The sequence below is a fragment of the Chiloscyllium plagiosum genome, chromosome 7 (genome assembly GCF_004010195.1).
Source record: "Chiloscyllium plagiosum isolate BGI_BamShark_2017 chromosome 7, ASM401019v2, whole genome shotgun sequence".
NCBI lineage: Eukaryota > Metazoa > Chordata > Chondrichthyes > Orectolobiformes > Hemiscylliidae > Chiloscyllium > Chiloscyllium plagiosum.
In genome coordinates, this window is record NC_057716.1 from 24,979,329 (window position 1) to 24,999,477 (window position 20,149).

Genomic DNA, 20,149 nt, shown 5'->3' on the forward strand with positions numbered 1-20,149 from the left:
CTCCAACCCTGGCAACATCCTTGTAAATCTTTTCTGAACCCTTTCAAGTTTCACAACATCTTTCTGATAGGAAGGAGACCAGAATTGCACGCAGTATTCCAACAGTTGCCTAACCAATGTCCTGTACAGCCGCAACATGACCTCCCAACTCCTGTACTCAATACTCTGATCAATAAAGGAAAGAATACCAAACGCCGCCTTCACTATCCTATCTACCTGCGACTCCACTAATACTGATCTCTTGTGCATTTGCAGTTTTGTGTGGGGTGATGTGGTAGTGGTAATGTTATTAGACTTGTAATTCAGAACTCTAGGCTAATGGCCTGGTTACAGGACTTCACATTTTGAATTCAATAAAAGTTTTGTGAATAAAAGGCCAACCTAATTATAATCCTATTTGTGCTTTTCTAATTCTGAACTCTATCATAAAAAGTCATCTGGTTACTGTTGCCCTTCTATATTATCCTTAACTAGGATAATCTGAATATGACTCCAGGCCTAAAGCAATGTGATTGACTCTTGACTGTCCCCTAGACAATTAGAGATGGACAGTAAGTGCCAGCAACGCTAACATCCCATGAATAACTAAAGAAAATATCCTATCTGGCCCCTGTCTTCACTGTATGGATTCTCTGGTCCACTACTGGTAACAAGACCTTAAGATTCATGAGACCCAGGTTTTGAAATTCCCTTCTACACCTTTCCTCATGTATATCTAACTTGCCTCATTTAAGACACTTGTTAAATCACAAGTCTTACCAAATTTTTGGTCACCTGATTCAAAAATCTCATCATGTGGCATGATGTCATACTCTGTTTTGTAATGTTCCTGGGAAGTGCCTTAAAATGTTTCAATATGCTCGAAGAGCTTTATAAATTTGTTGCTGAAGTTTGAAGGGACATCACCCTGTTCCCTGTGATCATTAAATGTTTTTCCTAGTCCCTTTGACATCTGATATTGATCTTATTGGCAAAGGTACACACTTTGCATCCAAAAGCACATATGGGATCAGCATCATAATTCTAACTACCCATTTTTCTGCTATATCTCTTCCTTATCCAACCAGAGAATATAAACCAAAGGTTTCAATGTGGAATTGTTAAGCTATGATCTAATGCTGTTATCGAATGGGGCCAATTCAATGTTTACAGTGGTACACATGATCTCTTGGACTGATTTCAGTTGTCTTGACTGGATTGTAAAGGAATTTTCTAGAGTATATTTGATTGGCCCTGGGTTGCTTTTCTCTTTTATTTTCTCCCCAGGAAAATACCTGGCTGTGCGGTTCTGGGAGAGGTGGGAGGGATATGTGGGCTTAATGCTTCTGCCATCATGAATCATTATAGTAGTCGTTATGATAGGACCGGTCTTTTTCTGCTATAGTTTTGTCTCTCGTATCTTGTTCGCTGGCTTTCCATTTCATTTTCAAATTTTTGTTCTTTTAATGTCATGTAGTTGGGGGGAAAAAGTGATGGAAAGAGATGGGGTCTTGAGGTTAGGGCAGCATGGTGGCTTAGTGGTTAGCACTGCTACCTCACAGCACCAGGGACCTGGTGTTCAATTCCCGCCTTGGGTGACTATCTGTGTGGAGTTTGCACATTCTCCCTGTGTCCACGTGGGTTTCCTCCAGGTGCTCTGGTTTCCTCCCACAATCTAAAGAGTGCAGGTCAGGTGAATTAGCATGCTAAATTGCCCATAATGTTAGGTGCATTAGTCAGAGTAAATTATAGAGTAGGGGAATGGGTCTGGGTGAGTTACTCTTTGGAGGGTCGGTGTGGACTTGCTGGGCTACAGGGCCTGTTTCCACACTGTAGGGAATCTAATCTTGTCTGCCTTGTTGGTGAACCAGCACGACTGAATACATCCTCCCTAATCCTAATGCGGTCTGTACCACTTTAATTGAGAAGCGCTCTTTTTCTAGCTTTTGTTCCCCATAAGTGACAGGAGTGGAGAGAAAATAAAAATAGCATTTTATGGAAGTAGAAAAATCCCAGGCCTGAATGAGGCTTTTTCTTGCCCGACAGCAGGTGGTGCAGATCTTCCTCTGGCAAAGAGTATGGTTTTGGTTTTGGTTTTGCTAATTGCAAAGCCTTAGTGTCTTCATTTTTTTTTTAAATTAAATCGTTGCAAAAAATGGGAAGTTAGCTTCTGAGGCAAAAGTAGCTTGTCATTCTATAGCATCTTTTAACGCGGTAAACATTTTGAGGCCACTTCATCTGAGTTTTTTTTAAATATACGGAGCCATGTGAAGATATATTGGGATCAGTGACTGAAATTGATGAACAGTGCAGGTTTTAAGCAGCCAGTGTAGGTCAGCTGCTAAAGACATGGGTGCACACGCACGCACACACACACTGGGACCCCCCCCACCCCAATCCACGTATAAAATAGCAGCAGAACTTAGGTGCTGGAAATATAAAGCAAAAATAGAAGCTGTAGGAAAAGCTCTGCAGGTTAGGCAGCATCTGAATAGAGAGTTTCAGATGTGTAACCTTCAATCAGAGCTATGATTTTCAAATGGCTCTCTTCCTAGATACCGTTTAACCTGTTAAGCTTTTTCTGACCTTTTCTGTTTCTATTTTACGTTAGCAGCATTAGGTTTGCAGGCATGCTTCACTGCTTGTTTAGCTTTCACGTTTCAATGCTAACACATTGAAGGATTTGTGAAAGAATTGTGACATGAAGGATTCCAACATCAAACCAATCGTACATGCCATTTTTTGTTCCAAAACCAATTCTTCTTGCAGAATTCTAATGGGTTTTTTTTTTTCAGAAGCTGTATTCTGACTCCGCAAATACATCCAGGTGACATTATATCTCATATCTTTTGAAAACTGACGTGTTATCAAACTTGAGAGATGCCTTGAAGATGGAGGCACTACCCAGTATGGTGCTGAAACTAGGATATAGAAGTTCCTCTGCTCAGTGTCCAATTAGCCTAATCTCAGCCCAAGCTCTGAAAGGGATAGCACCACTGAATTCTGAAGGAATAGCTCCTGCTGGACTTTTCCAATCCTGGTGGCTGTTCCTTGCACCGTGGCTGGATATTGAGCAATGTTTGATTGCAATTTTTTTTTTTAAGGTCATTAATGGGATTTGAGTGTTGCTGTCAAGGCTGGCATTTATTGTTCATCCCGAATTACTGTTGAGAAGATGGTAGTGAGCTGTCACTTTGAACTGCTCCGCTTTAATCAAACACTTGAGTAATGTCTTGCCATCTCGCTGGCTGGTATCGCCCATCCTAACTGCACTGACTCTTTTCTTGGTAAGAAGGGAATTACTGTGGGTTGTGGTTTGTCGGTGCCTTGCCTGTCACTGTCAATCCTTCACCCGTTTCCATTTTCAGGTTTGCTAATCTGTTAAACAATCACTACTCATTAACCTACTGCTGGTTGGGCAACCTTGTTGTAAGAATACTGTAGCGAACTGAACAATACAGATGAGAAAAGAATCACACAGCATGTTCACAGAACTCAAGGCTTCTGGTACTCTTGTCTGTAAATGAGAAACACCCTACTGGCAAAGCCAACACTCACTGTCCTGACTGTGAAGAATGATTACTAGGCAAAGTACCGAAAGCAGACTGATCCAAGTCAGCACTCAAAAAAAAAAAAAAGTTTGCATTTATACAGTGACTTTCACAATCTCACAATTGCATATGTATATGAAAAGAACAAAGTTAAAAATCACACAACACCAGGTTATAGTCCAACAGGTTTAATTGGAAGCACACTAGCTTTCGGAGCGCTGCTCCTTCAGGTGGTTGTGGAGGATGAAGGAGCGATGCTCCGAAAGCTAGTGTGTTTCCAATTAAACCTGTTGGACTATAACCTGGTGTTGTGATTTTTAACTTTGTCCACCCCAGTCCAACACCGGCATCTCCCAATCATAAAAAGAACAGCATAGGAATAGGCTAAGTCTTTGCTAGCACTTATATGCAACATGAGACTGATTCACATCTATATCTTCTAACCTTAACTATGTGCCCTTTGTCCCTCATTGTTCGCTTCAACTACTCCATATAGTTGCAAGTTCCTTTTGATGAAAAAAAATTATTAGAACTACCTCTTACTAACAAAACTGCATGTTTGTATCGGATCTGCCAAAGGTGAAAACATCTTCCAGTCTACCGATCAAACCTCTTTTTTTTTTAAAAGAAATCCCAAAAACCTTTTCAAGTGTGGTCACTGTTTAACTGCTGAAATGCAATTTGCCAGTCCAAGAATAGCAATGAGAAAATGGACCAGGTAGTCTGATAGTAAATGCTGTATGCTGCAAGATGAATGTTACAAGACACTGGGAATCTCCCTTGCTCTTCAGAATTTTGTGGAGTGTCTTGCGTCCTCCTGAAGAGGAAAATTAAGGACTTACTTTCAGATTTCATCTGAAAGATGACACTTCTGACAAGTGTTAGCTCATATTTTCTGCTCCAGTGTCTGGATTAAGAATTGAACCCATAGCCTTTTGGCTCTGAGGGAGCTACTAACGGAGTCTCACCATTGTCAGGAGAGGAGCAAACAAAATAGGAAGAAAATCATATCTTTCAGGTGTTGGAGCAGGTGAGGGGGGGGGGGGTGGGGAGGAGAGAGTAGTGTGAAAATTAAATTAAATTGGTGAGTTTTGATCTTTTGACTCTCAGACATGAGCTTGAATTATGCTCAAATTTGGGGAAAGTTGTCTTTTCTCACTCAATTGACATTTTTGTCTTAAAGTAAATAAGTTTAGAACAATTTTGACTTAGTTGCCTGGGATCAGTAACTTGCTATATAAAACTACACTTTAGTTTGATGGTTGATGAACATTTCTTGAAGGACCATAGTTACAGAAGGAATGAAAATGTTACAATCAAGTCCAGAAAGTGCAAGTTTAGCAATTAAGTGCTAAACGTAGAGTAATGCAATGACAAAAAACTGCTGTTGTGAACTGCATGAAGATTTTCCTCAATTTCATGGATATAAGATATACTTCTGAAAAAAACACTATTGCTATCCAATAACTCAGTAGTCAGTGCAATTTTTGAAAACTACATCAAATTTGGTATTTTTTTTAGTGTCCAGAATATATGAAGAACCTTTAAGATATATTAAAAGGTCCATGAGGTACTCCGTCATACTTTGATCTGCAGTTGCAGAAAAAGACATTAGATTACCTTATGTTAGCCAAAGGTAGGTTTTAGGGAGTGATTTATTTTAAAAAGAAGAGTTTAGGGAGGGATTTCCAGAATGTGTGGCTCATGCAGCCCAACAATATGATAATGAGTCATGAGCCGATGTATAATGGGAATACATAGGATGTCAGAAGCTCAACAAGTGCACAGATTGCTGAAAGTTGTGGGTCTGTTTACAGGGGTGAAGCTACAAGGGGATTTTAAAAACAGGAGTGGAAATATTGAATTCAAGACGAGACCACACTGGGAGCCAGTGTAGATCAATGAGGATGGGTGATAGGTGAATGGAACTTTGTGCAAGTTAGAATATGAACAGTAAATGTTTTGGGTAAGTTCCAGGTTTGCATGGGTGGAAGATGGGAAGACTGACTCATGCATTAAAATAGTTTGAATCTGGAATTGACAAAGACATGGGTGATCAAGGTACAAATCTTTCTCTGTCCCATCCTGCAGATCCTCTGCTGCTGGGTCGAGATGTCATAAAGAAGGGAAGCCTGGCCAGAAGGCAAGATAATGCCAGCCCGTGGAAGGAGTGTTATGTTGAGCTTTGTCCCCGTGAGCTGTGTCTGTACAGCGTGGGGACTGGAGATGACTGCCACCTCTGTAACGTGTACTACCTGAGCCACTGCCAAAGTATTACCATGTCGAACAACCATGGTGACCGTGTCCTGGAGGTTCTCTTCTCCAATGGCGCTCAGATGCAATTGCAAGCACGTTCCCAGCAGGAGGCTGAAGACTGGAGGCAGGACCTCCTAGCACAAACACTCTCCCTAAGCCTGCCGCAACCCTTGAACCTGCCAAACAGGACCCCACCACCAACAGACTGGCATCCTGGGACTAATCAAGTAAAAACCATCCAGCCTACTGTTGTCCAATTGCGCACAAAAGGTACCCTACGGATTGGGGTGCTTCACATGCTGATGCCTCAGAACAAGTGGAACTCTTACACTTTTGTCCTTAGCCAAAGTCAACTCAAGTACTTTCGAACTAATAACCTACAAGAGGAACCTTTGGCATCTTACAGGATTAACCGAAGTGTTGACGTTCAGTTTGAGGCAACGGTGGCGTCTGCACTTCGCTTCAAGATGTATTTTCCTGAAGAGGTTCTCGTTCTCATGGCCGACAGCCAACAAGAGACTCAGGAGTGGTTGGAGGCGATCAAAGCTGTGGTCAACTCCAAGCAGGTGGCTGATACCTCCGAGTGCTTCTCAGCCAGTGATCAGAAGACAAAAGGCACAGACTCCAGCGGTGTGGGCACAAAGAGGAATAAGCGCTACTCTGTGACCAGCAGCTTTCTCAGCCTCCTGACGGTGATTGCGGTGGAGAAGGGGCTCACAGCTCAGAGCTTCAGGTGTGCAGGTGAATGTTTACATCCTTTTACTAACTTAAAACGAAAAGTGATAGGAGCTCAATCCGCAGGGAAAGCCTTTTTCTTTCTTTCTTTCCTTCCGTCCGTCCGTCAGAAACCTCTTCTGATAATCTAACTCCCTTAGCCCCTGTATCATTCTGGTGATCTGGACTGAACCCAATCCAAGCTCGGTATATCCTTCCTGAGCGGTTTTACCAATAAGGCCTTAGAGCCTAAAAGCAAAGATATGATGAAACTTTATTAACATCACTCCAAGCTCAGCCAGAATATTGTGGAACTTTCTCAGCACCATTGTTTAGGAAGGGCACGAAGGCACTGCAGAGTGTACTGAAAAGAGTTGCTCAATGCAGATTGCTGGATACAGCCATATACATGGGCAGGATTACATTTGCATATGGATGTGATCACGTGCCTTACAGGTGCTGGCAGGTGTATTGATATACCAACAGCATGACCACAGATTGACTTGCTTGCACTAAATTTTCTAATGTGACCAGACTAAATAATTAGAAATATTTACGTGAAATATCTGAAAAGTTACTCATCTGAATTAAGAGATTGCAAGAATTTACATGTCATTTATCCTATCATGTCCACATTTGTCCCTAATTCCAATTTGCAATTCTTAATCTGTGACCTTGCAAAACAGAGTTTTCAGTGCATATCCCAGGGACTTTCTGAATCTATGAAAGTTCCTGACTTTACCATTCTTAAAGACAATGAGTTTCCGATTCCGTCGCTGAGTGAAGGAATTTCCCCTTGAATCCCTTCTCAACCTCTGTTTGCCTTTTCTAAATCTGTGCACCAGTTATGGCTCCCTCAACTAAGGGAATTATGACCTTCCTATCGATCGTATGCAGATCTTTTGGAGTTTTTCTCACTTGTATTAAGTCTTCCCTGCCGCAACTCTTTTTTTTATTATTAAGAAAACAGCCCTCGCCTAACCAATTTTTCCTCCTAGCTAAAGTTTTCCAGTCTGCAAATCATCCTCCTAAATCTGGGTGAAAGTGAGGACTGCAGATGCTGGAGATCAGAGTCAAGGTTAGAGTGGTGCTGGAAAAGCACAGCAGGTTAGGCAGCATCCGAGGAGCAGGAAAATCATAAATCCTCATCCTCATAAATCTGCTCGGTAATGGTAAACTTTATCCAGATAGGGAAAATCTGGGGGGGGGGAGATGGAGGGATGTAGTGATAGTAATGAGGTTTGCCAGTTGGACTCAGAACATGAGTTCCCTGATTGGGTCTGTTAATCTGGTCCAGTCAGGGAGCCCTGGCTGATAGAAATAAACAAGAATGTGGGAGCTGGCTCTGAGGGAGCCAGACTAGTGTCAAGTACTATGCACATGTAAATAAAGGATGACTTGGTGATGGGATACTGGTCTCTGTGGAGTTATTTCAGATTTGTTAAGCCTGATTTCCCTTTTGCTAATCCATGTTGACTCAGTCCAATCCTGTCACTGTTTCCCAAGTGCTCTGGTATTAATTTTTTATAATGTACTCTAGCATTTATCGATGTCCGAAATTAAGCTAAATGCCTACGATTCCCAGTTTTCTGTCTATCTTTTATTTAAGTTGTGGGGTTATGTGCGTCCTCCTTTATGAACATAGAATATGCTTTTAATTGGTCTGTCTTCTCATTTAAACTTGCCCTGTTTCTGACTGTAAGGGACTTGAATTTGTTGATACTAATTTTTTTTCTCTTTTTGTACGTAGTGAAGCTTTACAACCAGTTTGCACATTCCCTGCAATCTTGCTCTTGTATTTCTTACTAAAGCCCTTCGTCCTCCTTTGCTGAACAACTCCCAACCCACAGGCCTGTTGCTTTTCCTTGCTAAATTGCAGGCCCCTTCTTTGGATCTTGTACTATTTTCGATGTTAGCCATAATCAGACCACCTTATTTTTGTGCTGGAGAGGAGTGAACAGTTGTTTTTGACTCTGATGGATCAAGGGTGTTTTTCTTTGCAAGTGTTTCTATGAGGCATAGGTGATATAGAACAGTCCAACTATTTGGAGTGTTCAGCGGCAATGAGGGCAGACACCTCCTTCGCGAAACTGGGGACAAGGAGAGCCTCAGTACACAGTGACATTTAGTATTTGTGTACTGAGGCTCTCTGCACAGGTTGATGTTGCCATACACAAAAATGGCCATCAGGATGAGATCAGTGTTAAATTCCACCCCCATCTCCCCACCAAAATCTGGGGGTTGGTACATGGTGTCTTGCAGAAACAGCCCATCTTTGACCTCCACATTAAAAAGAAAATGGCTTCGGTTGCTGTTGTGCTGCAGGCTGTGAGAATGGACCAGACCTGTACCATATACAGCAGTGCCAAGAGTACTTCACACCTTACCTGCAACGGAGAGGGAGCAATGGTCTCTCCAACTGTCTGGTTTCTGCCTCCCCTTGGCAATACACTTCTCCCAAATTTTGACGGATGCTACGGTCCCAGCACCTTCAGGTAATCTGTCCTGACAGTGTAGAATTTAGGATAGTCTAGATGTCTGTTTCAGTTGAAACATAGCCTCTCAAGTCCGTCATTGCCATCTCCTGTGTCCTGTTTGTTTCTGGCTTTCGTAAGAAAAGGTTACTAAGAACCGAATGACCCTAGTAACTTCAAACATCACATTCATCAACAGTTGCAACAAATTCCAATGTTAATGATTCAGTGAAGTTGCTTTAAGTTAATCTTACATAATAACTTTCTCAAAATTTGTATTCATTTCATTTCCTGGCCAAATATTTCACATGCCTCCTGGGGTTGTGTCACTGGGGTATGTTTTAATGTTAGAGTAAACTTCAGTTCATTTATCGCTTCAGTCAAGGATCTTCTGGAGAAGTGAGTGAAGTTGAAGCAGTGTGATCTCAAATATCCACACTTAATTCAATAATAATATCAAGATTAAATTCAATGATATGAATTTGGCTATTTTTAGGCTATAATTTATTGAATTGTGTTAATTTGTTCTGGGTGGTCAGAACCCTATTGTGAACTCTCATTGCAGCCCTGATCCCATTGTAGGGTCTCCCTGGGGGTCCTGATTCCTGTTATAGGCATTCCCTGAGAGTCCTAACTCCACATAGGTCCATCCTGAGTGGGGCTGTCAACCTCTATTCTGGAGTGGAGGGATGGTGTGATGGGGCAGTCTGGCTCTTATTGTGGGCTCCTCCTGGTATTTTGTGGAGTTCTAATACCAAAGATGATTAAAATCAGTTTAATTGGTGAGGTGAAAATTAGTGCATCTCAATTGAATACTTGTGTTTCATATTTGGGACAATTATGCAAGCCTAGCACAGATTGCAAGTCAATATTGTGAGGATCCTATGTGAACTAAGGTTGTGCAGTTCCAAGTGATTACAGAGCTACTGCCTGATCTACCCACAACTCCAGTTTATAATTCCACTCAACCCAGAGGATGAATGGTGTCTATGTTAGCAATACCAGTCTGATACAGCAGGGGCTGCTCTAGGGAGGCAGAGCTTAAAGTTCCATATTGGTACAGACCAGAGGGAATCCTGCACATGTTATTCCTAAATTGAATATCCTTGTCAACAGGACAATGAATGGGGCATCTTCAGACTGAGGAATCTTTTGCATTTTGAATAGCTTTATAAGTGCTACTTCCTATTCTGCCTTGCCTCCTGTTATTTTTTCAGAGAGAGCACATTTTTGCATTGACATCACATCTATTACAATCTGCGGACTAATAATGCATCTTGCAACCAATGAAGTACATTTCAACTGTGCACACTGTGTAGTGCAGGTAATGCCAAATTGTGCACCGCATTCTCCACAAATAGGAATATAACCAATCAAATCCATTTAGCTTTCGGCGAATGAATATTGACCAGGGCATCAGGGCGTATTCCTTTAATTTTCTTTGCAGTAATGCTGTGGGAACTTTTTAAAATCCAGCTGAAGTGGCCTTAACAATTCGAGAAAAGTGGCACCACCGAATGTGCAGAGGGGGATAGCCTTCTGACTAAAAACAAGAGTTCCAACAATTGCTCGTATCCCACAGTGAGTCTGGGTACCTCAGTAGAAAGAGCATGTAAGTAGAAGGAAACAAAAGTGCTCCTCCTACTCAGCATTAACCTTAATACTGCAGAGCATAAAACACAACCAAAAAAAAAACTAATCAGCAGAATGGACCTTGGAATGAAATCTCCCCTTGCTGATTGTGAAATTGGAATTATGTTATTTACTGTCGCTTTGATACTAACTAATGCAGGGCCTGTCAGCTGCACCAAGTTTGTGCAGTTAGTTGTACCTCATACCAAAGAACTTTGATTGACTGGCTGGTTATAAATCATATCACCGAAGCTTTAAGCTCATGAGAGCTGAGACTTTTTGCCTGCTATTTAATTTTCCTTTTGCGTCGCTTACATATTCTGTGCTTTCGTACACACCTGACAGGACGTGGTCAGGTAACCGTAGCTCTGGTGACCCAAGGTCATCACCTGAATACACCCAGCACACCCCGTGCCTATTTATCACTTGAACTCTCAGCAATTGACAAGAACAGCCCTGTTGCTTTTGTCAATGGATTAAGTGAGGAGGCAGCCACAGTTACATTGTGTGGGACTGTTTTTTAGGGTGGGGAGAAAAGGGGGAGGGGGGGAAAAAAAACAAGTTTTCTTTTAACAGCAAATTCCTCAGTCCCTCGGCACAGATTCCCGTAATTACTCCCATTGTCCTTGCCTGAATAGCGAATAATGCGCCAAAAGCCATGTCTAATTGAGACCTTACTGACCAAACAAATCCTGCATTGTTCAGCTTGACAAATTGAGGCCAGAAAGTGGCAGCGACAGTGTGGAAATTAAAAGAAAGTGCCAGAAAGACCATTAAAGCTACAGTAATAACCCTGTCTTGCTCTGCAAGGTCCGACCAGGCCAATGGATGGCAAAGCTTTTGTTTTTCTAAATACATATAATCCCAGCCACTGCACCTCAGGGCCTGTGTTATTTATTTAGTAAAAGTGATTTAAATTGTAATACAAGATGTGTGGGCCCTGTCCCTGGCAGCTAATTGATTGACGCTTAAATGCTATTACAAATGTAGAGTGGCAGGATGTGGGCTGGTGTGTTTTGTTGCTTTTATTTTGTGTATGTAGCTGTTGAATTGGGCTGTCAGAACCTGAGGAGGAGAATCGAGGGGTTGCAAGCAGCATACACATTAAGGTAACATCTGTGTTTACTGAACTGGGCAGGCTGGTCTGATTAAAGCTGCTGAGCTACTTTTAACTAACTTTATGCTGAGTGTTTTAAGTAACTCATAGAAATGGATGACCATTTGTTCTTTGAACCTGTTCCATCATTTAATAAGACAATCACTGATCCGCTGCCTAACTCCATTTACCCATCTTGGTTCTGTAGCCCTTGAATTCCCTGTGTACACTTCGCTACATATTAAAGATGCAATGGAATATGGCACTGGTGCAGGAAAATACTGTTGATATAGGCATTCTGCCATGATCAAGTTAAATGCCACAGCAATTTTGAGGGGCTGAATAGCCTACTTTTTATTTCCTATGTAAAAAGAATAGATCAACCTCAGTTCAGTTATCAGAGGTAGCAATGTTAAAAATCTCACAACACCAGGTTATAGTCCAACAGGTTTAATTGGAAGCACTAGCTTTCGGAGCGCCGCTCCTTCTGGTGATTGTGGAGGACACCATTGTAAGACACAGAATTTATAGCAAAAGTTTGCAGTGTGATGTAACTGAAATTATACTGTAACAGTTAACCTGAGAAACTTTTTTAGAAAATGTTTTGTGATTTACACATGAAAGAAGTGAAACTATCATGGTATTCGAACAGATGAAAGACTCCACAAACAATCAAGGTATTTTTCAATGTATAATTTCAGTTACATCACATTGTAGGCTTTTTTGCTATGAATTCTGTGTCTTACAATTGTGGCCTCCACAACCACCTGATGAAGGAGCTTGGAAAGCTAGTGCTGCCAAATAAACCTGTTGGACTATAACCTGGTGTTGTGTGGCTTTTAACTTTGTCCACCCCAGTCCAACACCGGCATCTCCAAATCAGAGGTAGCAGCGCAGTGTTGGGTAGGAGTTGCCTTGGGAGCCTTTGAAATTGTCTCCAGAAGATGTTTCATGGTGTTAGGTAAAACCTAAGTAAGCAAACTTGCTGATTACTATCTAGAGTCAGCCATTGAGATGTACAGCAGGGAATCAGACCCTTCGGTTCAACTAATCTAGTCTGATTTGCCAGCACTTGGCACATATCCCTGTAAGCCCTTCCTATTCATATACCCATCCAGATGCCTTTTAAATATTGTAATTGTACCAGCTTCCACCATTTTGTCTGGCAGCTCATTCCATACATGCACCATCCTCTGCGTGAAAAGGTTGCCCCTCAGGGCCCTTTTAGATCTTGCCCCTCTCACCTTAAACTTATCCCCTGTAGTTTTGGACTCCCCTACTGTGGGGAAAAGACCTTGCCTATTCACCTTACCCATGCCTGTCACGATTTTATAAACTTCGATAAGGTCATCCCTTAGCCTCTGATGCTCCAGAGAAAATAACCTCAGCCTATTCCTACGCTCAAACCCTCCAACCCTGGCAACATCCTTGTAAAAGTTTTCTGTGCCCTTTCAAGTTTTGCAACATCCTGCCAAAAGCAGGGAGACCATAACTAAATGCAGTATTCCAAAAGTGGCCTAACCAATGTCCTGCACTGGTCCTTCAGCTGATGCATTAGTACTCCTTCATGTAGAGCATCTCTTGGAGGAAGCACAGAGCAGGACAATGGCACAGAATGTACTCTGGGTGAGGAATTCAATGTTAATCACTGATTAACTCATAGCACCACCACTGACCAAATCCTAAAGAGCGGAGTTGTTATACTGGGCCTGCAGAAGGCAGTGAGGGAACTGACAAAAAGTAAAAATGTACTTGATCTCATTCTCACTTATCTACCTGCTACAGATTGATTTTTTTTTTAATGACCTTATTGGCAGTTGTAACCACAGCACAGTGCTTGTGGAGATTTGGTTCAGAATTCACATTAAGGAAACCCTACGTCATTTTGTGTCACATTAGCAACTTACTAATTTCTGATTAGATTCTGACCGTCTCTAGCACGTCAAAATTGGGCACCTGTTAGGTGCTGAGAGCCATCAGTATCATCAGCGAAACTGTATTCTGCCACAGTCATAATCTCATGCTCTGGTCCACTCTACTATCACCAATCTTGGGACCAAACAAAACTGCAAATGTTGGAAATCAGAAACAAAAACAGAAAATACTGGACAAGTCGAGCAGGCTTGGCAGCATCTGTGGAGAGAAATCAGAGTTAACCTTTCAGGTCCTGCGACACTTTTTCAGAATGGTTGGTTCGAACCCTTGGTTCAGTGAAGAGTGCAGAAGGGCATGCAGGATTTGTACTAGGTGTGCCTAAAAGTGAGGTGTCAACATGGTGAAGCTACAGAACAGAATTACCTACATGCCAAACAGCAGAAGCCGCAAAGTGGTCCCACAATCAAAGGATCAGATCTAAGTTTTACATCCAGTTGTGAATGAAGGTGAGCAATTAAACAACTAACCGGAGGAGGACGCTACATAAATATTCTTACCCTCAAATGATAGGATAGCCTAGCACATCATTGCAAAAGGCTAGGCTGGAGCATTTGCCATATTGATGATCCTTCTAAGCCTCTTGCCAAGATACCCAGCATTACAGATGACATTCTTCAACTCCCATTGTTCACTTCAAGATTATGGGTGCTGACATTGTAAGGCAATAAGTAATGAAGACTTGTGCACCAAAAAAACTAGTTGCATCACTAGTCCGTCTGCTCTTGTGTGGCAACAACACTGGTATCCACACAACGTGGTGGAAAATTGTCCAAGGTTATCCTGCCTATGAAAAACAGGACAAATCCAACACAGCCAATTACTGTCCTGTCAACTCTTATTCATCAGAAAATAAAGTCCATGGAAGGGGTCATTTAGAGTACTATCAAATGATACCTCAGCAATTAAAACCTCGCAAATGCTAAGTTTGTTTTCAGCAATGGCTACTCAGCTCCCAACCTTCTTACAGCCTTGGTCCAAAAATGGACAAAAGCGTTTAGTTCCACAGATGAAGGGAGAGTGACTGCCTTGACATCAATGCAGCAATTGACTAAGTCATAGAGTCAGCATGGAAACAGACCCTTCGGTCCACCCCATCCATGCCGACCAGTTATCCCAATCCAATCTAGTCCCACCTGCCAGCACCCGGCCCATATCCCTCCAAACCCTTCCTATTCATATACCCATCCAGATGCCTTTTAAATGTTGCAATTGTACCAGCTCATTCCATACACATACCACCCTCTGTGTGAAAAAGTTGCCTCTTAGGTCTGTTTTATATCTTTCCCCTCTCACCCTAAACCTATGCCTTCTAGTTCTGAACTCCCCCAATCCAGGGAAAAGATCTTGTATATTAACGCTGTCCATGCCCCTCATAATTTTGTAAACCTCTATAAGGTCACCCCTCAGCCTCTGATGCTCCAGGTGGCATCAAGAAATCTTAGCAAAACTGAAGTTAGTGGGAATCAGGTGGCGGGGTGTGCTCTCTACTAATTTGTCATATGTAGCACATTTGAAGAGGATTGTGGCTGGTTGAGGCCAATCGTCTCAGTCTCAGGCTATTGCGGCATGAATTGCAGCTACTTGACTCCGAGGTAGGGACTCGACCACTGCCCTGCTGGAGCCCTAATTCAGTTTGGGTAATATCCCCAGGCCCAACTATCTTTACCCGCTTCATCGTTGACCTTCGCTCCAAACAAAGTCAGAAGTGAGGATGTTTGCAGAAGATTCCACAATATTAAGTACCATTCGCAACATCATAGATGTTGAAACTCTCCTTGTCCATTTGCAGCATGACCTGCACAACATGCAGGCTTGTGTTAAAATGTGACAAGGAACATTTGAACCACACAAGTATCAGCCAATGTGCATCTCCACCAAAAGAGAACTGTTCCTCTGGCATCTAAAAGGTGTATTGATGTTGAGATTGCCATCACTGAATTCCCCCACTGCTGACATTCAGGAGTTACCATTGACCCGTGGCTATAAAAGCAAGTCAGAGGTTTGGGATACTGTGGTGGAATAATTCACCTTTCTCACCATTGCCAGCTACCAGGCACAAGTCAGGATGGGAGCAGCTCAATGCCATCCAGGACAAAGGAGCCCACTCAATCGGTACCCCATCCACCACCATCAATAGTCACTCCCCTGATGCACAGGGTAATAAAATGTACCAGCTACAAGATGTACCAGCAGCAACTCACCAAGGCTGCTCCTACAGCACCTTTCAAAGATGTGACTCCTCCCATCTGGAAGGGCAAGGGTAGCAAACCCATTGAGGGGCACCACGTTCCAGCTCCCCTCCAAGTCACATACCCTGCTGACTTGGAACTGTGTCTCTGTAGCTTGAACTCCTGGAACTCTCTCCCGAATGGCATTGTAGAAGTACGTAAGTCTGAAGAACTGCATGGTTCAAGAACTCTGCTCATCACCCCCTTCTCAAGGATAACTAGGGATGGGCAATAAATGCTAATTGAGCTGGCAATGCCCATAGCAGAATAAAAACAAAAAATAAATTTTCAGTTGATGCAAGACCCAGTATTTTAGAGGAGTGCGTTCCAGATTTCCCCTACTTTTGTATTAAGAACTGCTTCCTCACATCACTGCTTTGAATTGCCTTGCCCTAATGTTAAGGTTTTGCCTCCTTGTGCTGCACTGCCTTGCAGAGAAAAAAAGTTTTGCTTTCTACTCCATCAATTTCTTTTATAAATTTTAATACTGATCTAAAAGCAGCAGGTCTGCTTAGGTCACCCCTCAATCTTCCACAGTCAAGGGGATATAAACTTGTGCAACCTGGCCTCATAATTTTGGCCTTTCAGTCTCAGTTACGTTCTACTGAATTTGCGCTGTATTCCTGCCCCACTCAAAGCAGTTGTAGAGTCTTTCATTTTGTTTTAGGCTGAAGGACCATCTCTCTCTGGTGAGTTTGCTCAATCTGTTGGAAGTGTAATGTACTTCCTCCCCAATTATTCTCTGCAATTAATTTTTGTCTTCCTCTCCTGATTTTGCTGGGATGCAGGCTCTTAGAAGCCAGCTATTCTCTCAGCCCTTATTCACAAGTTGACCTTGAGCTTAAGTGGTAGTGAACTAGTCTACTCTGGAGGACATCACAACTAAGTTTCCTGCTTTTAACCATTGCCTTCTGGTTGGAGTTGCAAGGCTGGGGGAACAGTTAGACTGTAACACTTGGACAGTTTGGCAAAAAGCCTAATTCTCGCAATTAAAAATGCCCAGGTGAATCAAAATACTAGAAGTGTTAAATGTTTTGAGACAAATTATTGAAATTGGTTTCAATGAATTTGAAACATGAAATCTTTTTTCTCCAGAGATGCTGAATGACTTGCTGAGGTTCTCCAGTACTTTTTAAAATTTTAGGTCTCCAATATCTGCAGCACTTTGAGTGCTCTAAACTCTAATGTTGCTCAGTTCCCAGAATAATTTGTAAGAGGCTGTTGTCGAGTATCTTTCAAACATCAATACCTGAGGGCTTTTGCTGCCTTGGCTAAACAACGTATTTAGCTGTTTGTTCTGGTTTGATAGTTCCGTATTGTGAAGTGAATGAGACATTCCGTGTTCTTAATGCTTTTCTGTATTGCTACAATTCAAATGCCTTTGGGTCCTTTTAGGAGCATTGAAGTGCGACTCCAAGATTAACAGTTAAATAGAAGACCCTTATCCAATTATTGTGACAAAAATCAAGTATTTTTGCTTAAATTTTATTAACAGTTCTCTCATGATGCTACATTTTAAAGGCAGGTCTCTTTTTTTAAAGAAGATATCACCTTCAGAGTACCACCTTGCAACTATAGTATGCTTCTTATTCTTGATTGTATTTTCTACCTTGCATCTGTAATTCCCACATGCCCTGTCATTAGACTCAGGGTGGTATGCCACTCAGAAAAAAATCCTTTTGGTCCAGTGAGTCTATGCCAGTCAAAAACTGCCACCTAACTATGTAATCCAATGTTCGTGTATTTGGCGCATATCCTTGTACACTTGTCGTGCCAAGGTGTACATCTAAATAGTCCTTAAATGTTAGTGGATTTCTGCCTCTCCAAACCTTACAGGCAATGAGTTTCAGATTCCCACCACTACCTTGGTGAAATTCCTTTTCCTCGCATCCCCTCTAAATCTGTGCCCTCCATAACTGACTGTTCCACCAAGGGAAAAAAGATTTTCATAACATTGGACCAGGTTGATGTGGTGTAGGTGAATTTTCAGAAAGGTTTAACAACATGCCACATCGCAGACTTGTGTGGAAAGTCATAGGTCATGGTATAAGAAGGTCAGCAACCACGTGGATGCAAAATTGGCGAAGTGAATGTAAACAGAGTGCAATAGGCAATAGATTTTTTTGGCCTGGAAAAAAGTTTGCCAGGGCTTCCCCAGCCGTTGATATTGGAACGTTTACTACTCCTGATATATATTCATGTTTCAATCTTGGCCTGTAGGGAGCAATAGGAGAAAGTGAGGACTTCGGATGCTGGAGATCAGAGTCGAGAATGTAGTCATGGCAAAGCACAGCAGGCCAGGCAACATCTGAGGAGCATGAGAATTGATGTTTCAGGCATAAGCCCCTCATGAGGTTTTCATGCAGAGAAGTGGAGTGATGCACTTTAGTCAGAAGAACATTGAAAGACAATATAAAGTAATGGATACGGGTCTCGGTGGGGTACAGGACCTAGGTGTAAGTGTGCACAGATCATTGAAGGTGTCAGAAGTGGTGTGAGCAGTTAATAAAGCATATGGTACTCTCCGTTTTGTGAGCTCTGTACCAATGGTTCTGTTCCAACCTCTCAGCCAGAAGCCCTTGGTTCAAGCCCATCAGCTCCAGAGGTTTGTAATAACATCTCTGAACAGATTGATTAGAAAATATCTACAGTGTTCTTGGCTTCGTTAATAGGGACTTAAAGTACAAGAGCAAGGAGGTGATGTGGAACTTGTTTAAGGTATTGTTAAACCTCACCTTGAGTGCTGTGTACAGTTGTGGTCGCCCTATTATAGAAAAGATGTGAATGCTTTGGAAAGCACGCAGAAGCGATTCACAAGAATGGTTACCAGAATAGGAAACGTTAGTTATGAGGGTAGATTGAAGAAGCTGGAATTGTTGTTCTTGGAGACGAGAAGGCTCTGAGGAGATTTGATAGAGATTTTCAACTCCTAGGTGAGCTGGACTGTATGAGTAAGGAGAAACTGCTCCCACTCATGAAAGAAAAGAGAACCAGAGGGCGTAGATTTAAAGTGATGTGCAAAAGAAGTAAGGGTGCTATGATGAAATCTATTTCACCCAGCCAGGATATCGAATGCACTGCCAGGAAATGTGGTGATGGCAGGGTCAATTGACAGCTTCAAGAGGGCATTCAGTGATTATTTGGATAGCAGTAGTACACAGAGATCTCTGGAAAAGGCAGGAGATTGGCATTAGGTTATAGAATCAGTGTAAGCACAATGGACCCAATAAACTGCGCCATACCAGTTCTATGATTCCACAGTCCCATTTGCCTCTGTCCACCTTGAAGAGTTCCTAGTTCCTGACCTCAACTCCTTGCCTTCCAATGATAATTCCCATATGGACCATGATATCTGACTGCATTCATCACCACCTACCTCCTCAAAATGGTCTGCATTCTCTCACTGATATCCTTTGCCCTGGTCCCAGAGACAATGCCACTGTGGGATTTGTGTGATAGTTGCAAAATCTTCTAGAGATTCTGCAATGAATATTGCATTTCTATATCTTCACAATGTGGTGAATGTGCTCCCCAATGTGCTTTCATCCTCACTGGTATTCCGTGCTGAAGTCAATTTGAGAATGCCATATTTCCAGAGGATTCTTGTACTGTCTGCCCTGTAGTGACTGCACCCACACTTCAACCTCAAAAGCAACGGTATAGAGGGCCATTTGGCCCATTAAATCCACGCAGACTCTCTGTATGGCGTTCCAGTCAGTCCCAATCCTCTGCTGTGTCCCTGCAGATGTGCAAGTTTATTTTTCAGAAGTGTGGAACCACTTTCCACATGTTGCTACCCAAGGTGCATGAAGCACCCTGGAGTTCCTGCAGGCACTGTTGTTATGGGAATTGGGGTGTTAAATAAGGATGTCAACCAAACCTGCAGGCCTTCCTGTCTCAGTGTTTGGAATTATGTGATGTATGACTGCTGTACTTGGAAAGTGCCAGTGACCAGTAAAACTGTGCAAGAGGCAGACCTTTTAATATAGTGCAAGTGCCACAATACTTGCTGAAGCAATAAATATCTAGTACAATTCAACAGAATGGAATGTGAAATGTTGCGGTTCATTGCAACTACAAAGTACATGTGGATGAAGCTGATATATCTCCATAATCATTCTCTCTCACTTAATAGAGGAACTTTTAATATGTGGACATCATAATATTTTCGGTCTCCTCTTGTTACTCCCTCATCTCATTTTGCAAACCCCCTGCAAAAAAGCTAATGTGGTTGCTTAAGACTGCTTTGACAGTGAGTCCTTAAGAAATGCTGTAAAAGGATAT

General features: G+C 42.2%; 1 protein-coding gene across 8 annotated transcripts in view; it reads left to right on the forward strand.

Moving 5' to 3' along the window:
- The window catches only part of plekhm3 (pleckstrin homology domain containing, family M, member 3), a 117,641-nt gene that overhangs the window by 22,219 nt on the left and 75,273 nt on the right, over window positions 1–20,149 (forward strand). For all 8 annotated transcript variants that reach the window (XM_043693284.1, XM_043693285.1, XM_043693283.1 and 5 more), the window contains one exon: window positions 5,622–6,527. In XM_043693284.1, the coding sequence (XP_043549219.1) occupies window positions 5,622–6,527 (906 nt within the window). The remainder of the gene's footprint in view (window positions 1–5,621; window positions 6,528–20,149) is intronic.